The sequence below is a fragment of the Rutilus rutilus genome (genome assembly GCF_951802725.1).
Source record: "Rutilus rutilus genome assembly, chromosome: 20".
Lineage (NCBI taxonomy): Eukaryota > Metazoa > Chordata > Actinopteri > Cypriniformes > Leuciscidae > Rutilus > Rutilus rutilus.
In genome coordinates this window covers 29,045,841-29,067,712 of record NC_140225.1, presented here as the reverse complement: position 1 = coordinate 29,067,712, position 21,872 = coordinate 29,045,841, and the positions used below count along the sequence as shown (strand labels likewise).

Below are 21,872 nucleotides of genomic sequence, written 5' to 3'. Positions count from 1 at the left end.
TTCAGGTTGTAAGAGGAAAATGGGTTTACCTTTAAATTTAAAATTTAAATAATCTACCTGTTGAGACTTGATTTTGTATACTCTTTCTGTATAAAATCATCTGCTGACTGCAATTTCGTGAACACAGAATTCATTATCATAAAGTTGTCTCTTTTTTTTGGTAACATGACTTTTAACTTGCCGTGAAGCTTTTAATTTGAAGTCGTGTTATTCATATACACCAAGTGAATTGTACTGTGTGTTGTTGTTGTGAACTCTCCTATGTTTGTGTAACGGGCACCACGTCGACTCAGAGTGTGTTGTTATTGTCTATATGTGGAAACCAGGTACAAGAAAGATGAATTCAGCCCAAATCAAGCTATTGGTGAGTATCTTACGTGAAAATTCAAACTGTTGCAGTTCACAGTTCAACTAGTTCAGCAGGTTTGAATTGATTCATATGTGAAGGAATGTCATAAAGTCACGTGACTGCGATAAACGTTAGACAAAACAAGGTTAAACACGAGACTTTTATCTGGTGTAAGTGTAATATTGTCATTATAGCCTCCAAAACAGCTGTTTTGTCTCATAACAGCTGTATTTCTCTCATAACAGCTGTACGTTACATTTATTACTATACAGTAACTTTGCCTCAACTTTGTATATCATTCGTCTGACTTGATTTTTTTTTTTCTTAGCTATAACGTTACTGGTTTTCTTTTTGAAATGTCATTTTCCTACACATTTTTAAAAATGCTGAATCTGTCTTTCCTGTCACACTGAAACACACTTCCCTTCACTGTTTCGGAATCGGGTGACATGTGCTGTCTCGAAACCCAGCTGACTGGCGACACAACATTATCACGATAAGCAGAAATATTGCTGCCTAGGAGCACCTATAGGAAAGAACAAAATTACATTTAACCCTCTTTATGATCTATTTTTTTTTTCCAGACAGCATTGAGAGTGAGAGAACAAACTGATACATTTTGCTGCAAATTCTACAAAGAACAAATTATCTGAGCTCCTCTTCACACTGATTTTATATTTTTATACTCTTTTACTGTATGCCAACAGTTTGTCTTTTTCTTCTAATGAATTTGAGGAAAAAACTCTAAAACAAAGTCAATTTTTCAGTAAGACATATTTGAGAACTTTAGAACTAAATGAATGAGCAGCTTCCAAGCAATACATTTTTTTCTTGGTGTCTATATTGTCAAGTATTCTTTGTAGTAGCATGTGAACTCTATATTACATGTGTATGGTAATCATTTAGTTCCATGATATTACCATCGGACACTATCAACTGTACCCTTTTGTAAAGACATCTTATCTTTCTAATGGCTCTGCATAAAACCTTTTGCACTGTAGTGATCATATTTGCCACCGACCGTTGCCTTTTTTTGACAGAGCAGCCCAGCTAACAAAAATATGTTCTACGAATGTTCTGCTAACATTCCCATTAATTATGAAAAGGTTATTTCTGAATGTTCTGAAACAAGTAGGCTAGTAACATTTAAAAAAACATTAAACGAAAGTGCAACTAATATGTAAAAAACTTTGGTGTAAGTTCTGAGAATGTTCCCTGTTAGCTGGGAGATTGAGCAATGGGCAACAATGCAATTTAATGCTAGTAAATAAAATAAAGGCAAAATTTACAAATTTAAATGAAGACTTATGTTACACAATATTTATTTAAACTTATAATAAAAAATAGTAAATGTGCACTGTTCATTGATGAAGATATCATATTATCAGCTGTATATTAGAGAGTGTAATTTGTTTATAACACAGCGAGTATGTTTGTATAGTCTTCTAGGTAAATGTCAGTCTGGTGTCATGTGATTTGAGTGGAGTACAGGAGGAGCATGTGAGAATTTTGTAATTAGTGTGAGCAAATGCACATAATGCATTACCAGTTACTCCAGCATTCCTTGTGTGACGCATCAGAGGGAACTGGGATAGAGACGGATTGTTCTGTGTAACTGGCTCACATGCTGTACTTTGAGTAATGTGGTGGAGGTGTTCTCTCATGTCTCTTGCAGCGCTGTGAGTCCTGACGGAGTGTTTGCTTCTTTCTCCCTCATGATCTGAGCGGCCAGCATCTCCAGAATGGCAGACTGGTTTTAAAAGCAGACTGACAGTAATCTCACAGCAGCAGAGGGGCTGAGGGTCCGGTAAGTTTGGGTGCACTCTTTCCTTTGTTTTTTATGGGTTCTGTGTTTTATTGAAGTGGTTGTTATATTTTTTGAAATTCCTTCCTCTTTGTTGCTTAAGCAAACATGGACATGCATGATCATGTGACTTATGGAGGTAAGGCATGCTATTAGATTACTTTTTAAATCATGAGTTACTTATTTTACTTTTTTTTATCAGACTTATGATTTTCGCCTGGTGGATGATAAACAGGCATAAATATCCCAAAAGGGAGAAACTGATCCTTGTCTAGAGATCTGAATAGCCTTTCTCAAAGCACCAATGTTTTCGCTCATGTATTCTTATGCAAATATGCTGAATGGAAACACCAGGTAAGGTGTGCTTAAAAAAAATAAAAAAAAATAAAAAAATGCATTCAGTTGAAGTGGATACTTCAAAAGAACACATTTACCAATTAATGTGCAACAAAAAAATTCATGTGATTAGATAACTGCACTAACCAGCGTACAAATCTCATTGGACACCATCTCAAAAGTTGTTTTAGTCATTCTAAAATGCCTGAGGCAAAAAAAGCTTTAGTTGCTTCCCACGGTTGCAGCTTTGTTTCTCTATGTCCAAATGAAAACCACCTAACCACTGCCCAGAACACTTGACTCATTAATAGTACCACTTTCTATTCTATTTCTATTGTATCTTTGTTTTCTACTTTAAAAAAAAAAAGAACTAACTGCCAAAGATGCTTTTCTTACTCAGTATTTGTCTTGTTTCCAGTCCCAATATCTAAAAATTCTTTTTTAGAATTAAATAGAACTATTTCTATTTAAAATAGAATAGGCCTCCCTTATTGGAAAAGCATTTGTAGGTGTTTCCCTTTCAGACGCAAAATTAATGGGAGGAAAGTATTGAAATGAATCACGCAAGGTGATTTACTAAGGGTTGTGCTCGTCAATTTACAGGTGTTTGCGCAATTATTTAATGCCCAGAAAAAGCACGTCTTAAACCAGATGCTAATTTGCTCTGCTATTGTTTGGATTGCGTTGGTCATTATGGAAATGATCCGGCTGCCTCTGTGTTCTTTAATTTGCTTGTCGTCAGTAGATCAAGCGCTGAACTTTCCACTCCCATCGGCGCTTTTGTGGAATTGCCTTCTCCGGATAATTTGCCCTGTTTAGTAAATCTGGCCCTTTGTCTTGTTTTCTGGGAGGAAAAAAATATCAAAAATATCTTAAAACAAGCAAAATTATCTGAAAATAAGATCTCTTAGCCCATTGGCAGATAATTTTGCTTGTTTTAAGCAAAAACTCACTTAATTTCTAGTAAATGCATCTTGACTGAAACCAAGACAAAAAGACTTACATATTGTTGCTCTTTTGTTGCTTCTATTGTTTTCCTCATTTGCAAGTCGCTTTGGACAAAAGCATCTGCTAAAAGATTTATAAGCAAAATAGTATTTATACATTTTTTGTCTTTTGATTTTGGGGCTAAAAAATGTCCATATTCCTGACAGTTTTTGTAAGATTCACACCGGTTTACCCCCATTATTGTATTGGCAAGCTTTGCAAGGACAGGCACCACTCACTTTTTTACTCTGAAAATGTAATTTAAAAAAAAAAAAATTTAATTTCTAGTTTTTACCCTTCTCCTTTTTCTCTCTTTTCCAGCATTAGTTTATCCTGGTCACCCTCACATATACAATCCGTTGGATTTCCCTTCCTCCATCCTCTCTCTTTGAGAATGGATGGTAAGTCTCTTCAGGCCAGCACGAACTCCTCCTACATTCCCACTGCCATCTCCTCCATGTCTGACGAAGAGCATTCAGAAGGTGAGGCGGCGGGGGGCGACACTTCCCCATTGCTGTCCCGACAGCAGCCAGCGGGACCCCTGGCGACCCGTCGCTGCCCGGAGGACTCCTACAATCTAGTGTACATCATCTTCTTCCTGATGGGCATCGGCTCTCTGCTGCCCTGGAATGTCTTCATCACAGCCAAACAGTACTGGCTGTACAAGCTCAGCAACAACTCCAGCCCTGCTGGTCAGGAGGAACCTCACAATTACCTCAGCGTAAGTGTGTTAAAAAATTAAATAAATCTTTTGTTTATAATTTACATGATTTTATCTATTTGCACATTGTAAAAAAGAAAAGAAAAGAAACGGGCAGCTGTGGTTGCCAGAAATTCACCATGAAAAATATGATGACAGTATTTTATTGTGTGTATATTTGAATATTTTACAACTTATAATTGTATATTAAGCAATATAATGTTAATTATAAACTAATCTACTTAAAGTACCAAAAATTGCTTTTTACCTAAAAATGTAATGATAAGCACCACAATAATACAGGTGGTAAAACTCAGTTCATCATAAGTGGCCTTTCCATAAAACATGGTGCACACGACATGGTCATAAACACAAAGACAAAACACCATCAGGGTAACACATATGACACTAAAATTAAGCAATTAACATTAACTAAATAACATAAAATGTACATCAAATAATGTATTTATTTTGTGAAAAATCTGACAATTCAGAAACTTGTAATTGCGAGGAAAAAGGTCAGAATTGTGAGTTTATATCTCTCATTTCTGACTTTTTTCTCACAATTGTGAGTTTATTTTACTGTTTTGCTTTAAATTATATTGTAATTCATAGTTTTTGCATACAAAAAATATACATTTGACAGTATTTTACAATATAATTAAAATATAATATGATGTTAAAGGTGTCATATAATGGTACATGCACTTTTACAAGTTGATTGTACTGAAATGTGTGTTGGCAGTGCCTGTACACAACCATCATAAAATGATAAAAATCCATAATCTTATATGTTTTCCCCTCTCTCAAATCAAGCCGTTCGATTTTGTGACGTCACAAAATCGACGCCCCTCCCACGATTGTTGATTGACAGCAGCGTTTCAACACAGACCCGCCCTCGCTCGTGAGCGAGCTGTCAATCATAGTCCGCGCGGTCATTGTTGATACGCTGGAGCAGAATGGCGTCTAAGCGATTGTGGTGTTCTGTTCTTGGATGCAATAAGGAACACAGCAGATACTTTTCATGTTCCTAAATCCGAACCGCTGAAGACGCAGTGGCTGAGTTTTGTTTTCGAAAGGAATATTCCCCATGATCAACAGCAATGTTTTCATGTTTGCGCGAATCATTTCACCAGACTGCTTTATAAACGAGAACATTAAAAAAGGTATTAGCTCCTGTCTGAGTATGTGTTGTTTATGTGCCTAATGACTGTCATAGTCTCACAGACTGGTTATTTTTTAAACAGATCTGTAAAATGTTAGTGCTTCAGCCCTGACAGTTGTACCTAACACTGCATAGATAACGTTGCGCATCACGGACAAGCCTACATTTACCGGAAAAAAGTTTTTCATGACCATTAGCTGTAACATCAATCTGTCAATGAACTAACGTATACATCAGTAAACACTCATAGCGTTCGTATCTCACTACTCTACCCTGCCAGTACACACAAAGATAGATCATAGTGACGTTACGTTAACCAACCATTCAGAAACGTCCTGTTTTCCAACTCCGGTTCAAATTGATACGGTTGCACAGTGTCCTCAAAGACTCCCGCTGCCATTCTTCAAAATATAAGGTTACCCTCAACTGTTGTCAAGGCAACACTCCACGTGTGTTGTTGCAGAGGGGCGGCGTGAGCAAAGCTCATTATCATTTAAAGACACATGCACTTAAACGGCGTGCTGAAAACATAGCTGTTTTTGACCAGGTAAATGAGTGTTTTCTTACAATACTAATGAGAATTTTTAATTAAAGTATATTACAAACTTTTAATTTAGACCCTAAAGAATCATATTAGCTTGTATTAGCTAGTACAAAAATGGCATTATATGACCCCTTTAAGTCGTTTACAAAAAGTTGTGTAATGAAACTCTAGCTGGCGCAGGCTAATAGGTCTCAACATGCTTGCAATCACATCATTCTCTGTTGGGCAGAGCTGATTGGTTCCTGTTGTATCAGTAGCCGATAAGCTTGTGTGCTCAGCCTTCAAATACTTGGTTAGCATTTGACTTAGTAGTGCAGTGTGCTTTCAGAAACCCTCCATCTTCCCCAGCTCCACCTGTATAGATTTGCTACGGCTAATTCATGTACGCTATATTGTACAGCAGCGGCATGTCTTTATTGCTCTCTGCAGCGTGTCATGTATGTATTGTCAGTAGCGAGTCCTGTTCTTGCTCTGCAGAAGAAGCATCGTAGCAGATCTATTCCACCAAGACCAAATATATTAACATTGTCATATCCATTACCAAGCCAAACACTCCGAGAGTTGTCATGACAGAACTTACAGTAAACCAACGGACAGGATTTTACTGTGGCAATTTAAAGGTTTTATTTATTTTTTCTGTAAAATTACCGCAAAAAATTACAGTGCGGATTTGAAGAATAGTAGGTTTTACATAGTATATGTAGTACATTGCACAGACATGTGCCAGATGTTGCTAAAGCGTGTCAGATGACAGATAAAGTGTTTGTCACCTACTTGCTACAACACTGAAGAACTATTTAAAGGAATCACGACATTTCTGTGCTTTCTGCTCACCCCAGCATTCTCAAGGTCTTGTGATATTTGACAGAACTGCTCTTTTCATATGCAGAAACACAGGACCTCTTTTTGTTTTCTAGGGTCACTGAAGGTAAAATAAAGTAATAATGGGTAGAACATGTCCCCTTTAGATGGGGACATAAGTTGCATTAGTGTGTGATTTATAGTGTTAAGGGTGGTTTACACGTGACAGAACGTGTTTTTTACACTACGCTACTTTTCTATGTAAACACACACTAGATGCACCATTGTGCTCACGTTTTTTGCAGCGTCTTGTGCATCACACGTGTTCAAAAATGCACCACTGCCCGTCTCATGTTTTTCAAAGCAAAAAGGCATTCTGTGTGAATGGCCCCTTAGTCTACTGTTGTCATTCCTTCTAGACTGCAATTGATCTAATTACGCCCACTGGCTGCATTTTCATGTTTGTTTCTAAATATATTGAATTAGCAGGCTTTTATAGCTTTTATGTTTGTATTTCTCTCTTATTTGCTGGGGTGTCAAAGGCAGATCACATGATTTTATACACGAAGAAAAACCATCAGGTTTTTACATCAGTTCTAGTATTTGGATCATTAACTTTTAATCTAAGTTAAGCATTCTTGGTTAAGTTGCCATAAACAGAAATCTGGTCGCTTTTTCTGAAGAGATTAAACGCATAAGTTGCAAATTCAAAAGTATGATTTGATTATTTATTTATTTTTTCTTCCCTGTTTGTCACTCTCACTTCTGCTTTATCTGACTGGGCAGGAAATGGTAAAAATTATAGTGTGTCATTTTATGAGACTCTTCCACTTGTGTTTGTGCATGCCAGTCATCAGGAGCACATGAGCTTTGCCTTTTTGAGCATGTGGCATATTTCTCAAGGAATTATAAGATGCATCACTAAGGATGACTGACATATTTATTGCTTAGCTTTAAAGGGGCTATATGCAGAATTCAGAATTCAGAAACCCTTGTTATTAGCGACACCGGTGGCGGTTAAGTGAACTGCAGCCAGCAACTTAATGCTCGTGCTCATACCCGTGCACACGTAACATACAAGAGACTGAACGTGATTCAAGGCCCTGATATACTCATTGCAAAGTTTATTGTTCTTTGCTTAGAAGTAAGAAGTTGGAAATACCTTTGCAACGATATGCGCCTTTTACGCTGCTGAGAGAGACGTTTAGATGAATATTTAAATATGTGCTGCACACACAACGGTAAGAAAGCAGCAGTTAAGGAAGCATCTGATCATAGCGATGTGGATATGTTTGCACGAGCTCTAAGATTCACATGCATCATGACGACAACAACAGATAGTAATAGGTAATTTGGGATTACAAAGTTAAGAATCATCACATCATGACATCACATGAAAAACTAAGGGGAACTACACTGTATTGGGCATTCAAGGTGAACATGATGGCATCAATTTCCAGTGAGGGGGGTTTGTCAGTCTTTGATCTTCCTACTGAGAGTCACACTATGTGTGAATATTTACATAGTCTTAGTTCTCGTGACCAGCTACTGTTTATACCATTTGGGGTGCTATTTTCTTCACAGTCGGGGGTAATTGCCTGTATTGTCTTTTAGATACTTTTGTTTTAGTGGTCACTTCTAAGGCTGTGTAAGGTCAACATCTTTAAGCACTGCCCACTTATAAAGCCCATACAATACAATGTACAGCTCCTCAGGCTTGATGACCGCAGCTACTCGATGAAAAATCCTGCTGAAGATACAAACAAGTCTCCTGGTCTTCGCTTCTGACATTTCCAACAGTAATCTAAATTACTGAGGAAAACTAGGTCACAGGACAGAACCAAAACACACTGAAAACAACACAACGGGGCATACCTATGGCGTCTTAACTATAAACATTTATTTTTGCTATATTTTTCTGTCTGTAATTTGGAAAACGTTTTTCAGTGGATGATATCTAGAGACCTGGGTGACCAATACATGTCAATAAATTATATAATACTATTAATGATTGCGAATAAAAACCGATAAAATTGCTGAAATTAACCTTTATTGTACACAAGGTTTCTCAAAAATATTTGGAAACAGAAAATGTGGGTTATCTATTTACAAATCTGATACTGGGCATATAAACACAGAATCACTATTATAAGGTAATAATCCCATGTCAAATAATTAATTCGAAAACGGTAAAACTCAACTGTTTAACTCTGGGGGAGTTGTAAAATGAGCCTATTTCCAAAAAAAGTGGAGTATCCCTTTAAGCTAACTGTGTAATTGACTGTTGTCCTAAGTAACCATTGCCCTATGTAGCTGTGCTAGTTTCCATAATAATAATATTTCATGCCCATTTATTGATTGGGTTAGTAATAGCCATAAAAGAAGTGTTATTTAGGAAAAATTACTGACATTGTCCCTTACATACACCACTGATACATGTATTGATTTTGAGTAACGTGAGTTGACTGATGTTTTTTTGTGTGTCTGGTGTCCAGGATTACTTTGAGAGTTACATCTCCATCGCTTCCACAATTCCATCAGTGCTATGTCTCATCCTCAACTACCTCCTGGTCAACAGGTAAAACAAACACATCTGCACACTTTCTGTATTATCCAGCCAGAGCATGTGCTTTATGATTCCAAATGCCTATAAATCAAGGAGGGACTTTGAGATTTGCAGTTCAGATTCTACAGCGGTTGAAAAGTAGCATTTGTTTGTCTTCCCATAAAGAACTAAAATGTTTTCCAAAACAGGCGCAAAAGGTTGCAACTTCTTGTGCAGCACAAACAAAGCATCTGTCTCAGCCTAAATTAAATCAGTTAATACACACAGTGTCCTGTTCAAGTGTACTGTGGTATCTTTGTAACTGTTGCCAATTCCTGTACTCTTAGAGAATAAAGATTCACTGTGTCTGTTTTCCAACATCACATGTTCATCTCCAGGATTCCCTTTTTTGTGTTTTTTTTTTTCTTTTTAGGAACATTGGGCTCTAATTTTAAAGAGTCAGTATACAAGTTGCAAATGAGATCTTTGTGCAAGTAAAGGAGAAACATCATGCTTGATGAGCACACTGCTGTTTTGCATGAAGACTAACTGAACTGGGATGAGTGATAGGATCATACAAACTGGATTGCCAAAAAAAGTAAAAATAATAATAATAATAATAATAATGTTGGCCCTCGGCATTGATGTCGAGGGGCTAAATTGACTTTAGAACATTCCTTGACTTTCTGCAAACTACTGAAGGAGCATAAGCAGCATTTCAGTAAGCCTACACTGCAAGAAATTGCTGTAAAAAAATAAAATAATAATTGGCAAGTAGGAGTGCACTGATCTTTGAATATACCATCTGCCTCAAATTTCCTAATTGGTGCACCAGTATTGGCGAGGTTTAACTAGCAGTAACCAGTATTGATAATAGTATCTAGACAGCAGGGTGGCTGATGGCAGTATGGTGCCAATAAAAAAAAAAAAAAATATATATATATATATATATATATATATATATATATATATATAACCAAAAACCAAGAAAAACCAAAACACATCTCTAGATCAGGGGTATTAATTAAAGTTTCAAGAGGTCTGGTCTCTATATTTGCTTCCCAGCGGAGGTGCAGACAATACTTTTTTGGAACAGTTATACATTTCCATCAGGGCAGTCGTTGTACTTTGTAAAAGAAAACATCCTAAATGCTCAAAATAATCATCAAAGATGAGATTCTTGGGCCCCGAGGCCAAGAGCCAAAGGTGTGATGTCTAAGAATTTGTATCTATATTTACCACAAAAAAGTACATATTTCTCCCAACTGGATATGGATATAAAAAGGTTAGATCAGATGTTGTTGTTTTTTTTCATTTAGACATTTTCATTAAGAAAAGTATGGACCATTTTCATATTTTGCACAAAGTAATAAACTACTAAAAACAAACATTGTACATAATCTAATAATCAAAACTCTCATCATGAGGACAAAACAAAGTTAACTAGTAATTTCAAAGTTTTTTTGTCATTCCTTGCCATCTTTAAATTATTTTCCAAATTATAACATTGTTTATTATGAAATGCTCTTAATATGCTGATTAATAATGATAAATGTATGAAAAAAAAAAAATCTAAAGGTGCCATGCGTCAACTTAAACGGTCGGAAGTCACCTGTATAACAGATACAAATAATTGTATTTGCTGCATTCTCGTTTTCTGTAGCGTTTTAGCAAAAGTATCTATTTTATGTTTGTGTATTTCTTTCAGGTTGTCCTCTCGGGTCCGGATACTGTTCTCTCTCCTGGTGATCTTGGTTGTGTTTGTGGTGACCACAGTGCTGGTGAAAGTGGACATGTCTGGCTGTAGGATGCAGTTTTTTGGGGGTACACTGGCCAGTGTGGCGCTGGTCAGTGGGGCGTCCAACATCTTCTCTGGCAGTGTGTTCGGTATCAGTGGCCATTTTCCCATGAGGATATCTCAAGCTATCATATCAGGTACAGCTGAACTTCCTTCTGAGTTGACTGAATAAAAAATCTCCCATATGCCACCAGCACATTGTTACAATACTTTTAGCTTGACTTTCCGCTTATCTCACGCACACCTCAGTCATTTAGGCCGTTTGTCCACCAGAGTGTTTTTTCCTAAGGTTAAAGTATTTTTTCAATTGGTTTTAATGGGAGTGCCACATATTTAAAGGGTTAGTTCACCCAAAAATGGGGCAAAAATTCTGTCACTTACTCAACCTCATGTCGCTCCAATCCAAACCCATACGACTTTCAACGTTCATCTTCGGAACACAAATGAAGATCTTTTTAATGAAATCTGAGAGCTTTCTTTCCTTCCATTGACAGCTACGCAACTACCACTTTGACACTTTAAAAAGTTAATAAAGAGATCGTAAAACGAATCCATATGAATTGAGCGGTTTATTTTATGAAGAGACACAATCGCTTTATATGATGAACAGATTGAGTTTTGGCTTTTATTCACATATAAACATTGATCCACTCACACATCAGTTCTATTTAATTTTTTTGCTGATTAATGTTAAATGGGAATAAAAGCCTAAATTAAATCTGTTCATCATATAAATCAATCGGATTTCTTCAGAACATTTGGACTAAACTGCTCTATTCATTATGGATTAGTTTTACAATCTCTTAATTAACTTTTTGAAGCGTCAAAGTGGTAGTTGCGTAGCTGTCAACGGAGGTACAGAAATTGACCACCGTCGCGTCCTTCTTGTACAACGGTAAGAGACGACAACAAGAAGTACAACTACGGAACAAGATCATTTAAAACAAGGGCCAGAGCAAGCACTTTACATTGTGCCAAGTTGCCAACATTTTTATATTCTGAAACAAACTATTTGCAAAATTAAATACTAGTAACACTGCCGTGGATATTCCATTTCATGCCAATCAATGCATCTCAACTGGAAAACTGCACCCACAGCTAGGCGTTTTCAGCTGGCTAAAAAATGATTTGATGGACACAGCCTTATTGTCAGTGCTCTTGCCATTGTACTGTTTGCTGAAATTATAGGGTGAGGTTTGGAGAAAAAAAGTATTTAAAGAAACTGAAAGTAGCTGTGAGAAGTAGTAGTCTGGCAGAACAATCCTCAAACTTCAATCTAGTTTTTGTGTATATGTCAAAAAATGTATGGGGTTAGAATTGTTGCATATTTCCAGATAAATAGATTTTGAGTCACAAATAAAAAAAGTATCCACAAATATGTGTTCATGTCACAAATACAACTTTGCCTGCTGTTTTTTTGTGGACCGCATAACACGAATTATGAATTCTCTGCTACACGAATTTGTGGATTTTGAAACATTTCTAGCGTCAAGACGCCCACAAATAGGTAGACTCGACCCACTGTCTACTTTAGCCAATCAGATAACAACCACTGACCAATCATAGCACGCTCTCGCTCCAACCAATCATGTTTTATTTAACAATCAGAGGGGGAACAGAGTCAGTAACCAAACACGCTATTACTGTTACTGGGAAGGTATGTGTTAGGTTCAATTAGTTTTATTGTGGCCAAAACATTTTAACTCGTGGGAACGTGATAATAAGTCATAGGCGGCCCAAGATCATTTCGTCAAGGTAACAACATCCTTATGTTGTGGCCATGCGATCTTGTGTTCAGGGAACAACATTATTTTCTCATGGTCTCAGTAATAAAGTGCTGTGGTGATGACACATTTTTGTAGGCCAGCCTGGAAGTTGGCGTCACCTTAGACCCCTCGACAAAAACACATTAGGATTCTTACATGTTTTGTTCATTGTGTCATATCATTACGCCTGCTGCACTCATGGTACGGCAGCAAAGTTTCTTGATTATTACGCAGGAATGAGAGTATAGTTCCTAGCCATATCAGCCTAGAAAATCGCAACTTTACATTTTCCGTCGGTCTTAGTACACGATGTAACTACAGAAGAGTCAAGTTTTAAATAGGAAAAATATCGAAACTCTTTGGTAATTTTTTTGAGAGAGATGCTAATGGTCTTGTCCGATTCAATGATCTATGCTAAGCTATGCTAAAAGTGGTACCGCCAGACCCGGAGATCGGCTGAATGGATTCGAAAACGGTAAAACTCAACTGTTTAACTCTGGGGGAGTTGTAAAATGAGCCTATTTCCAAAAAAAGTGGAGTATCCCTCTAAGCCAGTAACATATGATCCCCCTTTGATTTGCGCACCAACTGGTTCGCTAACTTGTTAACGCTATCCAGTTGTCAACTAGCTGATATTGTTTCCAAGGCTAAATGTTCCAGCTGTGAGTCTGATGTCATGCCAACTCGTGTTTTCAAGGAAGTGTTTGAAACCTTGAGCCCAGCTGTAACAGCTATTATTAACAATTCTCTAGCGAATGGAGTTGTACCAGCTAGTTTTAAACATGTGGTTCACCCATTTCATTTATTTGTGAATTTAATACACTTTTGTAAAAAAACTTTTGTATATATTTGTGGATCTCATTCTAATTGTTTGTGAATTTGTTTAATATTTGTGAATCTCTTTACATTTATTTGTGGCTATTTATCTGGAAATATGAAACAATAATTTTTTCGAATATAATTTTTTTTATTAATATGCATCAATTCTAATTTACCCATGCACATCATTTTATTTTTTTTAATTAATTTTCCCAGGTAATCTTTAACTGAATAACTTCCCACATCACATGTTCTTTCCACATCTTTCTTTCCACAACATGCTCGCTCAAGTTGCAAAAAAAAGGGATGCACACCGATGTGCGAAATAGGATCTAGCAAAGTCAACATGCATGTCTGCCAGCACTGTGATGACATCATTTTTTTTGTTACATGCAACCAAGCGAACTTCAGGACGTGGCGAGTACAAACCAGGCTTAATCTTGCATCTTTTGACTTCAGGTCAGGCCATGGGCGGCACTTTGAGTGCATTGGCGTCGATAGTAGATCTGGCTGCCTCAAGTGACGTGACCGACAGTGCACTGGTGTACTTCATCACAGCTGACGTCTTCACTGTTATCTGTATCATCATGTACCTGCTGCTGCCCATACTGCCTTACTCGAGGTGAGTGAGTCTCCATAACATGTAGCACAAACACATTTCAGGTATGAACAGACCAGCTTACGCATTTCCATCGTTGCACTGTATATGTCGTCATACCACCCAACACTTGATAACCATTATGAACATTTCACTACACTAAACATTTGACCCTACGAATACAAAAGGAACATAGTTTTCTTTCATTTGTCTCATGAGTATCTGCCGTAAACCCTCACCACATGATATTCACAGTGTCCCTGTTGAAAGGGAGCAGAAAGAGGAACTGTGCTGCTGGTAGTGGATCCTTGAGTTTCATCAGCGGTTTCGTGACACCACAGTTTCGTGACACTAGTCACGTGTGTGTATTGTGACAATAGTATATCGGCACATCTTCAACTCCTGATCTCAACTGATCAGGAGTTGACGATGTGCCAATATACTATTGTTATACACTTGGGTTAGGGATTTTTATTATTTTTTTAAATCCTACATCTACGAAACTCATTTCAGCCTCATTTCTGCTGAGCTGATTATCAAATCTGTCGGTCAGCCAGACACAAAAAGAGAAGTTTAGCAGAATCTCTCTACAATGTCACTGAAAGGAGACAGACTCATCAAACCACAACAATGCAGTAAAAGAACCATGAAAGTATAATTAAAGTTCATATGATTTGTGAATTATATTCTAAATCTTCTGAAACCATATGATGGAATTGTTTGAAGAACAGCTCTCAAATCTCATTCAGATTCAAACATTTACTTTCATCGTATGGAAAAGAGCATCTTGGAGATTCTGCTAAATATCTCCTTTGTTCCAAAGAAGAAAGAAAGCAAAGAAGATTTTAGAACAATATAAGGGTAAATGATGATGATATTTTGGGGTTAAAACTATTGGTGTAAATGCAGTACTCCGAGATACCATTAAGTGGCACTAGAGTGCTGAATTTACATGATGCGATTATATCACATATATATGGAAGCTTGTTTCCGCCAATGAATAATAAATAAATAATAATTATTGCGACTTTTTATCCCACAATTCAGACTTTTTTTTTCACACAATTGTGATATATCAAGTCAGAATTGTGACTTTTTTCTCAGAATTGTGAGAAATAAAGTCGCAATTCTGAGAAATAAAGTCGCAATTGGGAGATATAAAGTCAGAATTGCACGATATAAAGTCGCAATTGCGTGTTATAAAGTCAGAATGGTGAGATATAAACTATTCTGAGGTAAAAAAAAATAAAGTCCGTCTTTTTTTCCTTAGAATTGGACTTTATATCTCATAATTCTGACTTTATATCTCACAATTCTGAGAAAAGATGTCAGAATTGCGAGATATAAACAGAATTCTGACTTTATAACACGCAATTCTGACTTTATATCTCGCAATTCTGACTTTATAACACGCAATTCTGACTTTATTTCATGCAATTCTGACTTTATAACACGCAATTGCGACTTTATTTCACGCAATTCTGACTTTATATCTCGCAATTCTGAGAAATAAGGTCAACGGAAACAAGCTTCCATACATATAAGACAGTATCGCTAAATCATTTAATTATTACTTGTTTAAATCACAAGAAATTATTTAAATAATGATGCAAGAGAATCACTTCTGTTTTGTCTAAATCATTGCTTGTAAATCCTTACTTTTAAGAAGATAATTTTAATGTTGTCTATTCTTTTGGTCAGCACTATTTTCATGGCACATAACATTGTTATCTTTTTCTTTTTGGTTAGAAGACACTACTGTTCAAAATGTTGGGGTCAGTAAGACATTAAAAAAGGAGAAAATGTTACTTTTATTCAGCATGGATGCATTACCGGTAAATGTATCAAAAGCAACAGTAAAGACATTTAGGTTGCACTTTATTTTACAGTATGTTTACTTACAGTGTACTTACCTAAGAAAGTACTGGGTAATGTAAGGCAACTACATGGGTTAAGGTTAGGTTCAGGGTTAGTACAGTTATTACCCAATTATTGTAATTACTATAATACATACATAGTATGTACATGGGGAACAGGACTGTAAAATAAAGAGCTACCGATATTTATTATGTTACATAAGATTTCTATTTCATATAAATGTTGTTCTTTCAGACTTTATATTCATCAAAGAATCCCAAATTTCATGGTTTCCACGAAACTGTTTTTCAATAATGATAAGAAATGTTTCTTGAGCAGCAAATCAGCATATTAGAATGATTTCTGAAGAATCATGTGACACTGAAGACTGGAGTAATGATGTTGAAAATTCAGCTTTGATCACAGCAATAAATATATTCAAATAGACCATTTTGAGTTGTATTTATATTTTACAATATTGTTATTTTGAGCAAACAAATGCAATCTTGGTGAGCAGAAGAGACTTCTTTCAAAAACATTAAAAAAATCTTACTGACCCCAAACAGTAACGGAGAGAAAAAAATTGGAAAATAATAAAGCAATAATAAAACAACAGCACACAAATCACTGGCAAAATGCTCAAAATGGTTACTGAGAGTCTATTATTAAATACTTACTTTTTTTTTATCAGTATAATTCTTAAACACACTGTAAAAAGTGATCAGTTGACTTAACTTAATAATTTTAAGGCAACAGGTTTCCTCACTTTTTTAAGTAAATAAACCATGCGTAATTGAAAAAAATAAGTTATGTTGAATTGTCAAGTTCACATAAATAATTGTTTTTCAATTACGCGTGAAGTTTATTTACTTAATAATTTTGAGGCAACGTGTTTCCTCACCTTTTTTTTTAAATCAGCTGATCTCTCAGTCCACATAGTGACCTTCACGCACAACCATGAGGGTCTACAGGGGTTTTCTGCTTAAGATAATTTACTATTTTTAATTTAATTTAATTTAAGTTTTATGTTTTTCTTATCACAACACAAAAAGGCTTCCGACGTGTTGGTTGCACTTCATTGTCTTTTCAAACAAAAGAAAAAAATGTTTCAAATCATTGATATTATTTATATAGATGTTACGTTTCAGCAGTAGAAGAGGCGAGGGTCTTAATGCAGCAGTCTTTATTTTGAAATAACCAAAACAAGATTATCCACAAGACGATGATAGCAAAAAGAATAATCCAAAAATGGAAACACAAAGAAACAATCTTGTATCCAAACAAAGACAACAAACTGAAGAAATATACAGTATAAACACAATATAATAAAAGCACTAAACTTGACACAGGTGAAGAAAATAATTTGTAACTATAGAAACCGGTGAAAACATACTTAGACACCAAGGAAACCGGAAATAAACAAAGGAAAACAACAGAAGCAATGGAACAGAAATAGCATTAAAAATAAGAATTTTTGAACAGAAACGAACACAGCTAGCTGTTACAATAGAAATGTATAGTATTTCATAGAAATGATAAAAGATTTGACGAAAAATCTGTCTATTATATATTATTAGTCCATTATATATTATTATATAACAATAATATATAATAATCAATGAAACCATTTATTTCAGTACCCAGACAGTTACACCACCTAAACATTTTTGACTTTAAGACCCACAACACAATTTTAACGCAGAATTGGAAAACGTATTAATCAAGGGCGAAATTGTCAATCACACATTGGGGGGGACAGCTGTGTACTTGGTACCTCTAGGGGGGTCCGGGGGCATGCTCCCCCGGAAGAAAATTTTGTACATTTTAAAGGTAAATTCATTAATCTGGTGCACTTTGAGTCACCCGAATCCACTGTTAAAAATAAATAATCCACCCGCAAACCGCCCGAACCTATGATATTCTCTGATTTAGATATCTGCATCTGATCATCACATTACAATTATTCAAATTCTTAGTGTTAAGCATGATAATATGGTAACATATCACACTGACATGCTGATTTAAAATGAACATTTATTTAAAATAAAAGTTCTTCTTTTGGCAAAATTATATTTCCTTAATAGCCTAAACAGAGGCTTTACTCCCTTCAAACTTAAAATTGTCCATTTTTCATTACATCACTGTTTGAAAACACTCAGAATAGTTTTTTGTACCTTTATAAAGGGCATTTTCCCCCCTAATTTTATTAACTGTATGCTCCATCTTTCATTTCAAATTCTTAAATTTGATAAATATATCCAATTAAAATAATAAGACACTAGGCTGTTACCAATCAAATTAAATAATTTACATTGAAAAATTATAACTGTATTAAATTAGATTATTTTAAATATTTTTATAACCGCAACAGAACCATCACGGTGGGGAAAGTGTATCTGACCATGTGACTGTCTGTCCGAGTTTTGTCGAGAGCCGGAGGCGGCACGAAATTTGACGGAGGCAGCCGCCTCATAATTCTCTATGCAGGAAAAACTCTGGCAATACCCATAAATGGAAACATAAATTTACAACTGTACTTCGGTTTCTCTGCGAGGACACCGCCGTCACCTGCCATATGAGATTTCATCATGTGAGACGACACCGCCGTCACCTGCTCTGTCAGATTTCGCGCTCCTAACTCTTCTTCTGTTTGGTTTTTCCTAACTCACTGACGGTGCACGAGCTACTAAAGGTATAGGGAAAACATGACATGGATTTCAGGAGAAATAGGTTTTGTTAATGTATAGTGTAAGGCCAGTCGAATGGATTTGGGAAATGGACCGGCCGGGATTTTATATTTTCGGAGCTGGAAAGAAAGACGTATTTGCAATCACATCGATATTGCCCGCATAATCATACAGTATGATCAAATATTGGGGGGGACAAATTGTCCTTCTTTGAATATTGGGGGGGACGTGTCCCCCTGTCCCCCCATAGAATTACGCCTATGGTATTCATCACAGTCATTGTCTGTATGAATTGCAGTTTTCATTTTCTTTTCTTTTTTTCATTTTCATTGACCATAATACCAGGTGTCAATCTGTCTTTCAGATATTACATGGACCTGGCTGCTGCCCCTTTTAGTGAGTCTAATAGCCACACCAGCAGCTCAGGCTCGTCAGATGTATCCGTGCCCCCCCTCAGACCCATCCTGAAGAAGACCTGGGTGCTGGGCGCCTGCGTCTTCTACGTTTTTTTCATCTCCATCATGATTTTCCCCGCCGTCTCCTCGGGAATCCAGTCAATGAATAAAGACTCTGGAAACCCTTTGACTACCACATACTTTGTGCCTCTGACTAGTTTTTTACTGTACAATGTTGCAGACTTCTGTGGCCGCCAGGTCACGGCTTGGTTGCAAGTGCCGGGTCCGACCAGTCGCGTGCTGCCATTGCTGGTCATCTCCAGAACCGTCTTAGTTCCTCTGTTCATGTTCTGCAACTATCAGCCGCGGTATCACCTGCACAATGTATTTTTTGCACATGACCTCTTCCCCGTGGTCTTCATCTGTCTGCTGGGGATTTCTAACGGGTACCTGGGCACACTGCCCATGATCTACGGGCCCAAAGTCGTGCCGCGGGAGCTGGCTGAACCTGCAGGGGTCATCATGTCCTTCTTCCTCACGCTAGGGCTAGCTGTGGGTTCAGCCGTCTCTGTGGCGCTCGTTCACTGTATCTGAGTGTCTATGACAGGCTGCCCTTCAGACTTTTAAAAGGATTGTCACAAGACTGATCATTTACACTACAGCACACCATTTTTCTCTCATATTTTTTTGTTACAGGTTTTTATTCATTTTAATGGTCCTAATGACATTGACATTTTGACATTTTTAAATTTTCATTGTCATCTTTTAATAGAATATTTGTGGTCATGTTCAGGACCTTTTATAATAAAATATTTGTATAAAAAGAAGCATTGTGTATTATTTTCCTGCCATAATACACAGACATAAACTAGAAGGTTTAAGACATAAACTAGGGTTTTAGTGTGCTTTAAGGGTTTAAAGGTTTTAGTGATAGTACATTTTTAATGTTCAATGCAAAAAAATTGCATATAACATATTATAAATGCAAAAATATAAACCTCAGCTATACAATTGTCTCTTAGACTTTTGACCTGACAGATTATGCTAGAATGCTTAAAATTAATTTTGTTGGCAAATATAAATTATACACATGAATTTAGACCTTTTTTTAAGAGTTGAAGCAGAGGAAGGAAAAGCAGCCAATTAAAAAAAGCTTCCCAGGATGCACTTCATTAAGTTGGGTGTAAGAAACCTGGAGTGTGCAGAGCTGGAATCTGGACAAAGAAGCAGCTCAAATATATTTTATAGATTTAAATATATTTTGTCAAATACATTTTTTGATTATTTCTTAGTTTTGATTACTATTTATTTTATTTTTTTAAGGGAAATGTTTATAATAAAGAATTAGTAAGTGTATTTACACTTTTGGACAATTAAAATCTTCAAGTTTGTGATCTTCAATGGTGTGATCTTAAACCTGTGACCCTATCCATAATTATATGACTGTCCCCTTTATACGCTTTTGTGTTTTTATGTAATATTAACAGATACAACTTTTAACCTTGCATTTTTTTTAGTAAATGTTGAGATTAACATTAAATAAGATTAGTAAATGCTGTAGAAGTATTGCTCATTGTTAGTTCATGTTAACAAATGAAACGTACTCGGTTACTACCGTAACCTCGGTTCCCTAAGATAACGGGAACGAGTACTGCATCGCTAGACGTGATGGAGAAATAATCCTTTTTCTCTGAATGTTGAATACTTTTTATTAAATAACGCACAACGCACAAGCCATAACAGTGCAGGAATCTGCGTGAGTCTAATGGCTGAGCAGTGACAACTCCACAAACCTATGGTGATGTAGCATATGTGTACGAACCAATCGGATGGCAGTCAGCCGAGCGGGCCCTGAAGATCGCCAGAATGGGCGGAGCATCCGTCTATAAAACTGGGCTCGTCTCGCCATAAGATTCAGATTAACTCGACTGAATTGACGGACGCCTTGTCGTGTAGCATAATAGCACGGCAAGCTACGCAATACTCGTTCCCGTTATCTCAGGGAACCAAGGTTACGTTAGTAACAGAGTAAGTTCCCTATCGATATGGTTTAGTCGTATTGTGTCTCTAGACACGATGGGGAACCAATCCAATCACGCCCTGCTATAATTGCAAAACAACAATTGTTCTAAGGCCCCAGCTTAAGACACTTGAAAAAAGGGCCTTGAGTGCAGTAGGGCTAAACAAGGGCAAAGTATTCACCCGACAGAAAAGGGGCTCGGACCCTGGGTCTGAGCCTACAGGGAGATATTAGCTGGTCACTCCGAGGTCAACTTCAGCTAAATAGAGAGGACTTGTGCTTGTAACACAGGAATGTCCAGGTTATAAAACCTGGTGAAGGTGGACGGCGAGGACCAGCCGGCCGCTACACAGATGTCGCCAATAGATACACCACTGGACCACGCCCAAGAAGTGGAGTGTGCTCTTACACCGATGGGGCATTGAAGGCCCATCGAAGTATAGGCCAAAGTAATAGAGTCCACTATCCAGCGGGATAATCTTTGCTTCGTGACCGGGTGCCCTTTGGTGCAGCCTCTGAAGCACACTAAAAGCTGCCCTGACTGTCTGAACTGGGCAGAGCGCTTGATATATACTCTTAGGGCCCAAACAGGGCAGAGTAAGCTCAATTCTCACTTGTCTTCAGAAACGGGAAGAGCAGTCAGTGAAATGACCTGTGCCCTGAATGGAGTAGACAGCACTTTAGGCACATAGCCGTGTCTT

General features: G+C 36.9%; 1 protein-coding gene across 2 annotated transcripts; it reads left to right on the top strand.

Annotated features, from left to right (window-relative positions):
• The first annotated feature begins 213 nt into the window (after positions 1-213).
• On the top strand, positions 214-19,970 carry slc29a3 (solute carrier family 29 member 3). Of its 2 annotated transcripts, XM_084392134.1 has the most exons (8): positions 214-364; positions 2,025-2,156; positions 2,257-2,292; positions 3,798-4,197; positions 9,182-9,264; positions 10,940-11,166; positions 14,074-14,236; positions 19,121-19,970. In XM_084392134.1, exons 4-8 carry the CDS (start codon positions 3,871-3,873, stop codon positions 19,743-19,745), a joined length of 1,425 nt encoding a protein of 474 aa, XP_084248260.1. In that variant the 5' UTR covers positions 214-364; positions 2,025-2,156; positions 2,257-2,292; positions 3,798-3,870; the 3' UTR covers positions 19,746-19,970. The 2 variants fall into 2 exon arrangements, with proteins under 2 accessions (XP_084248260.1, XP_084248259.1); XM_084392133.1 differs by lacking the exon at positions 2,257-2,292.
• Positions 19,971-21,872: the final 1,902 nt, after the last annotated feature.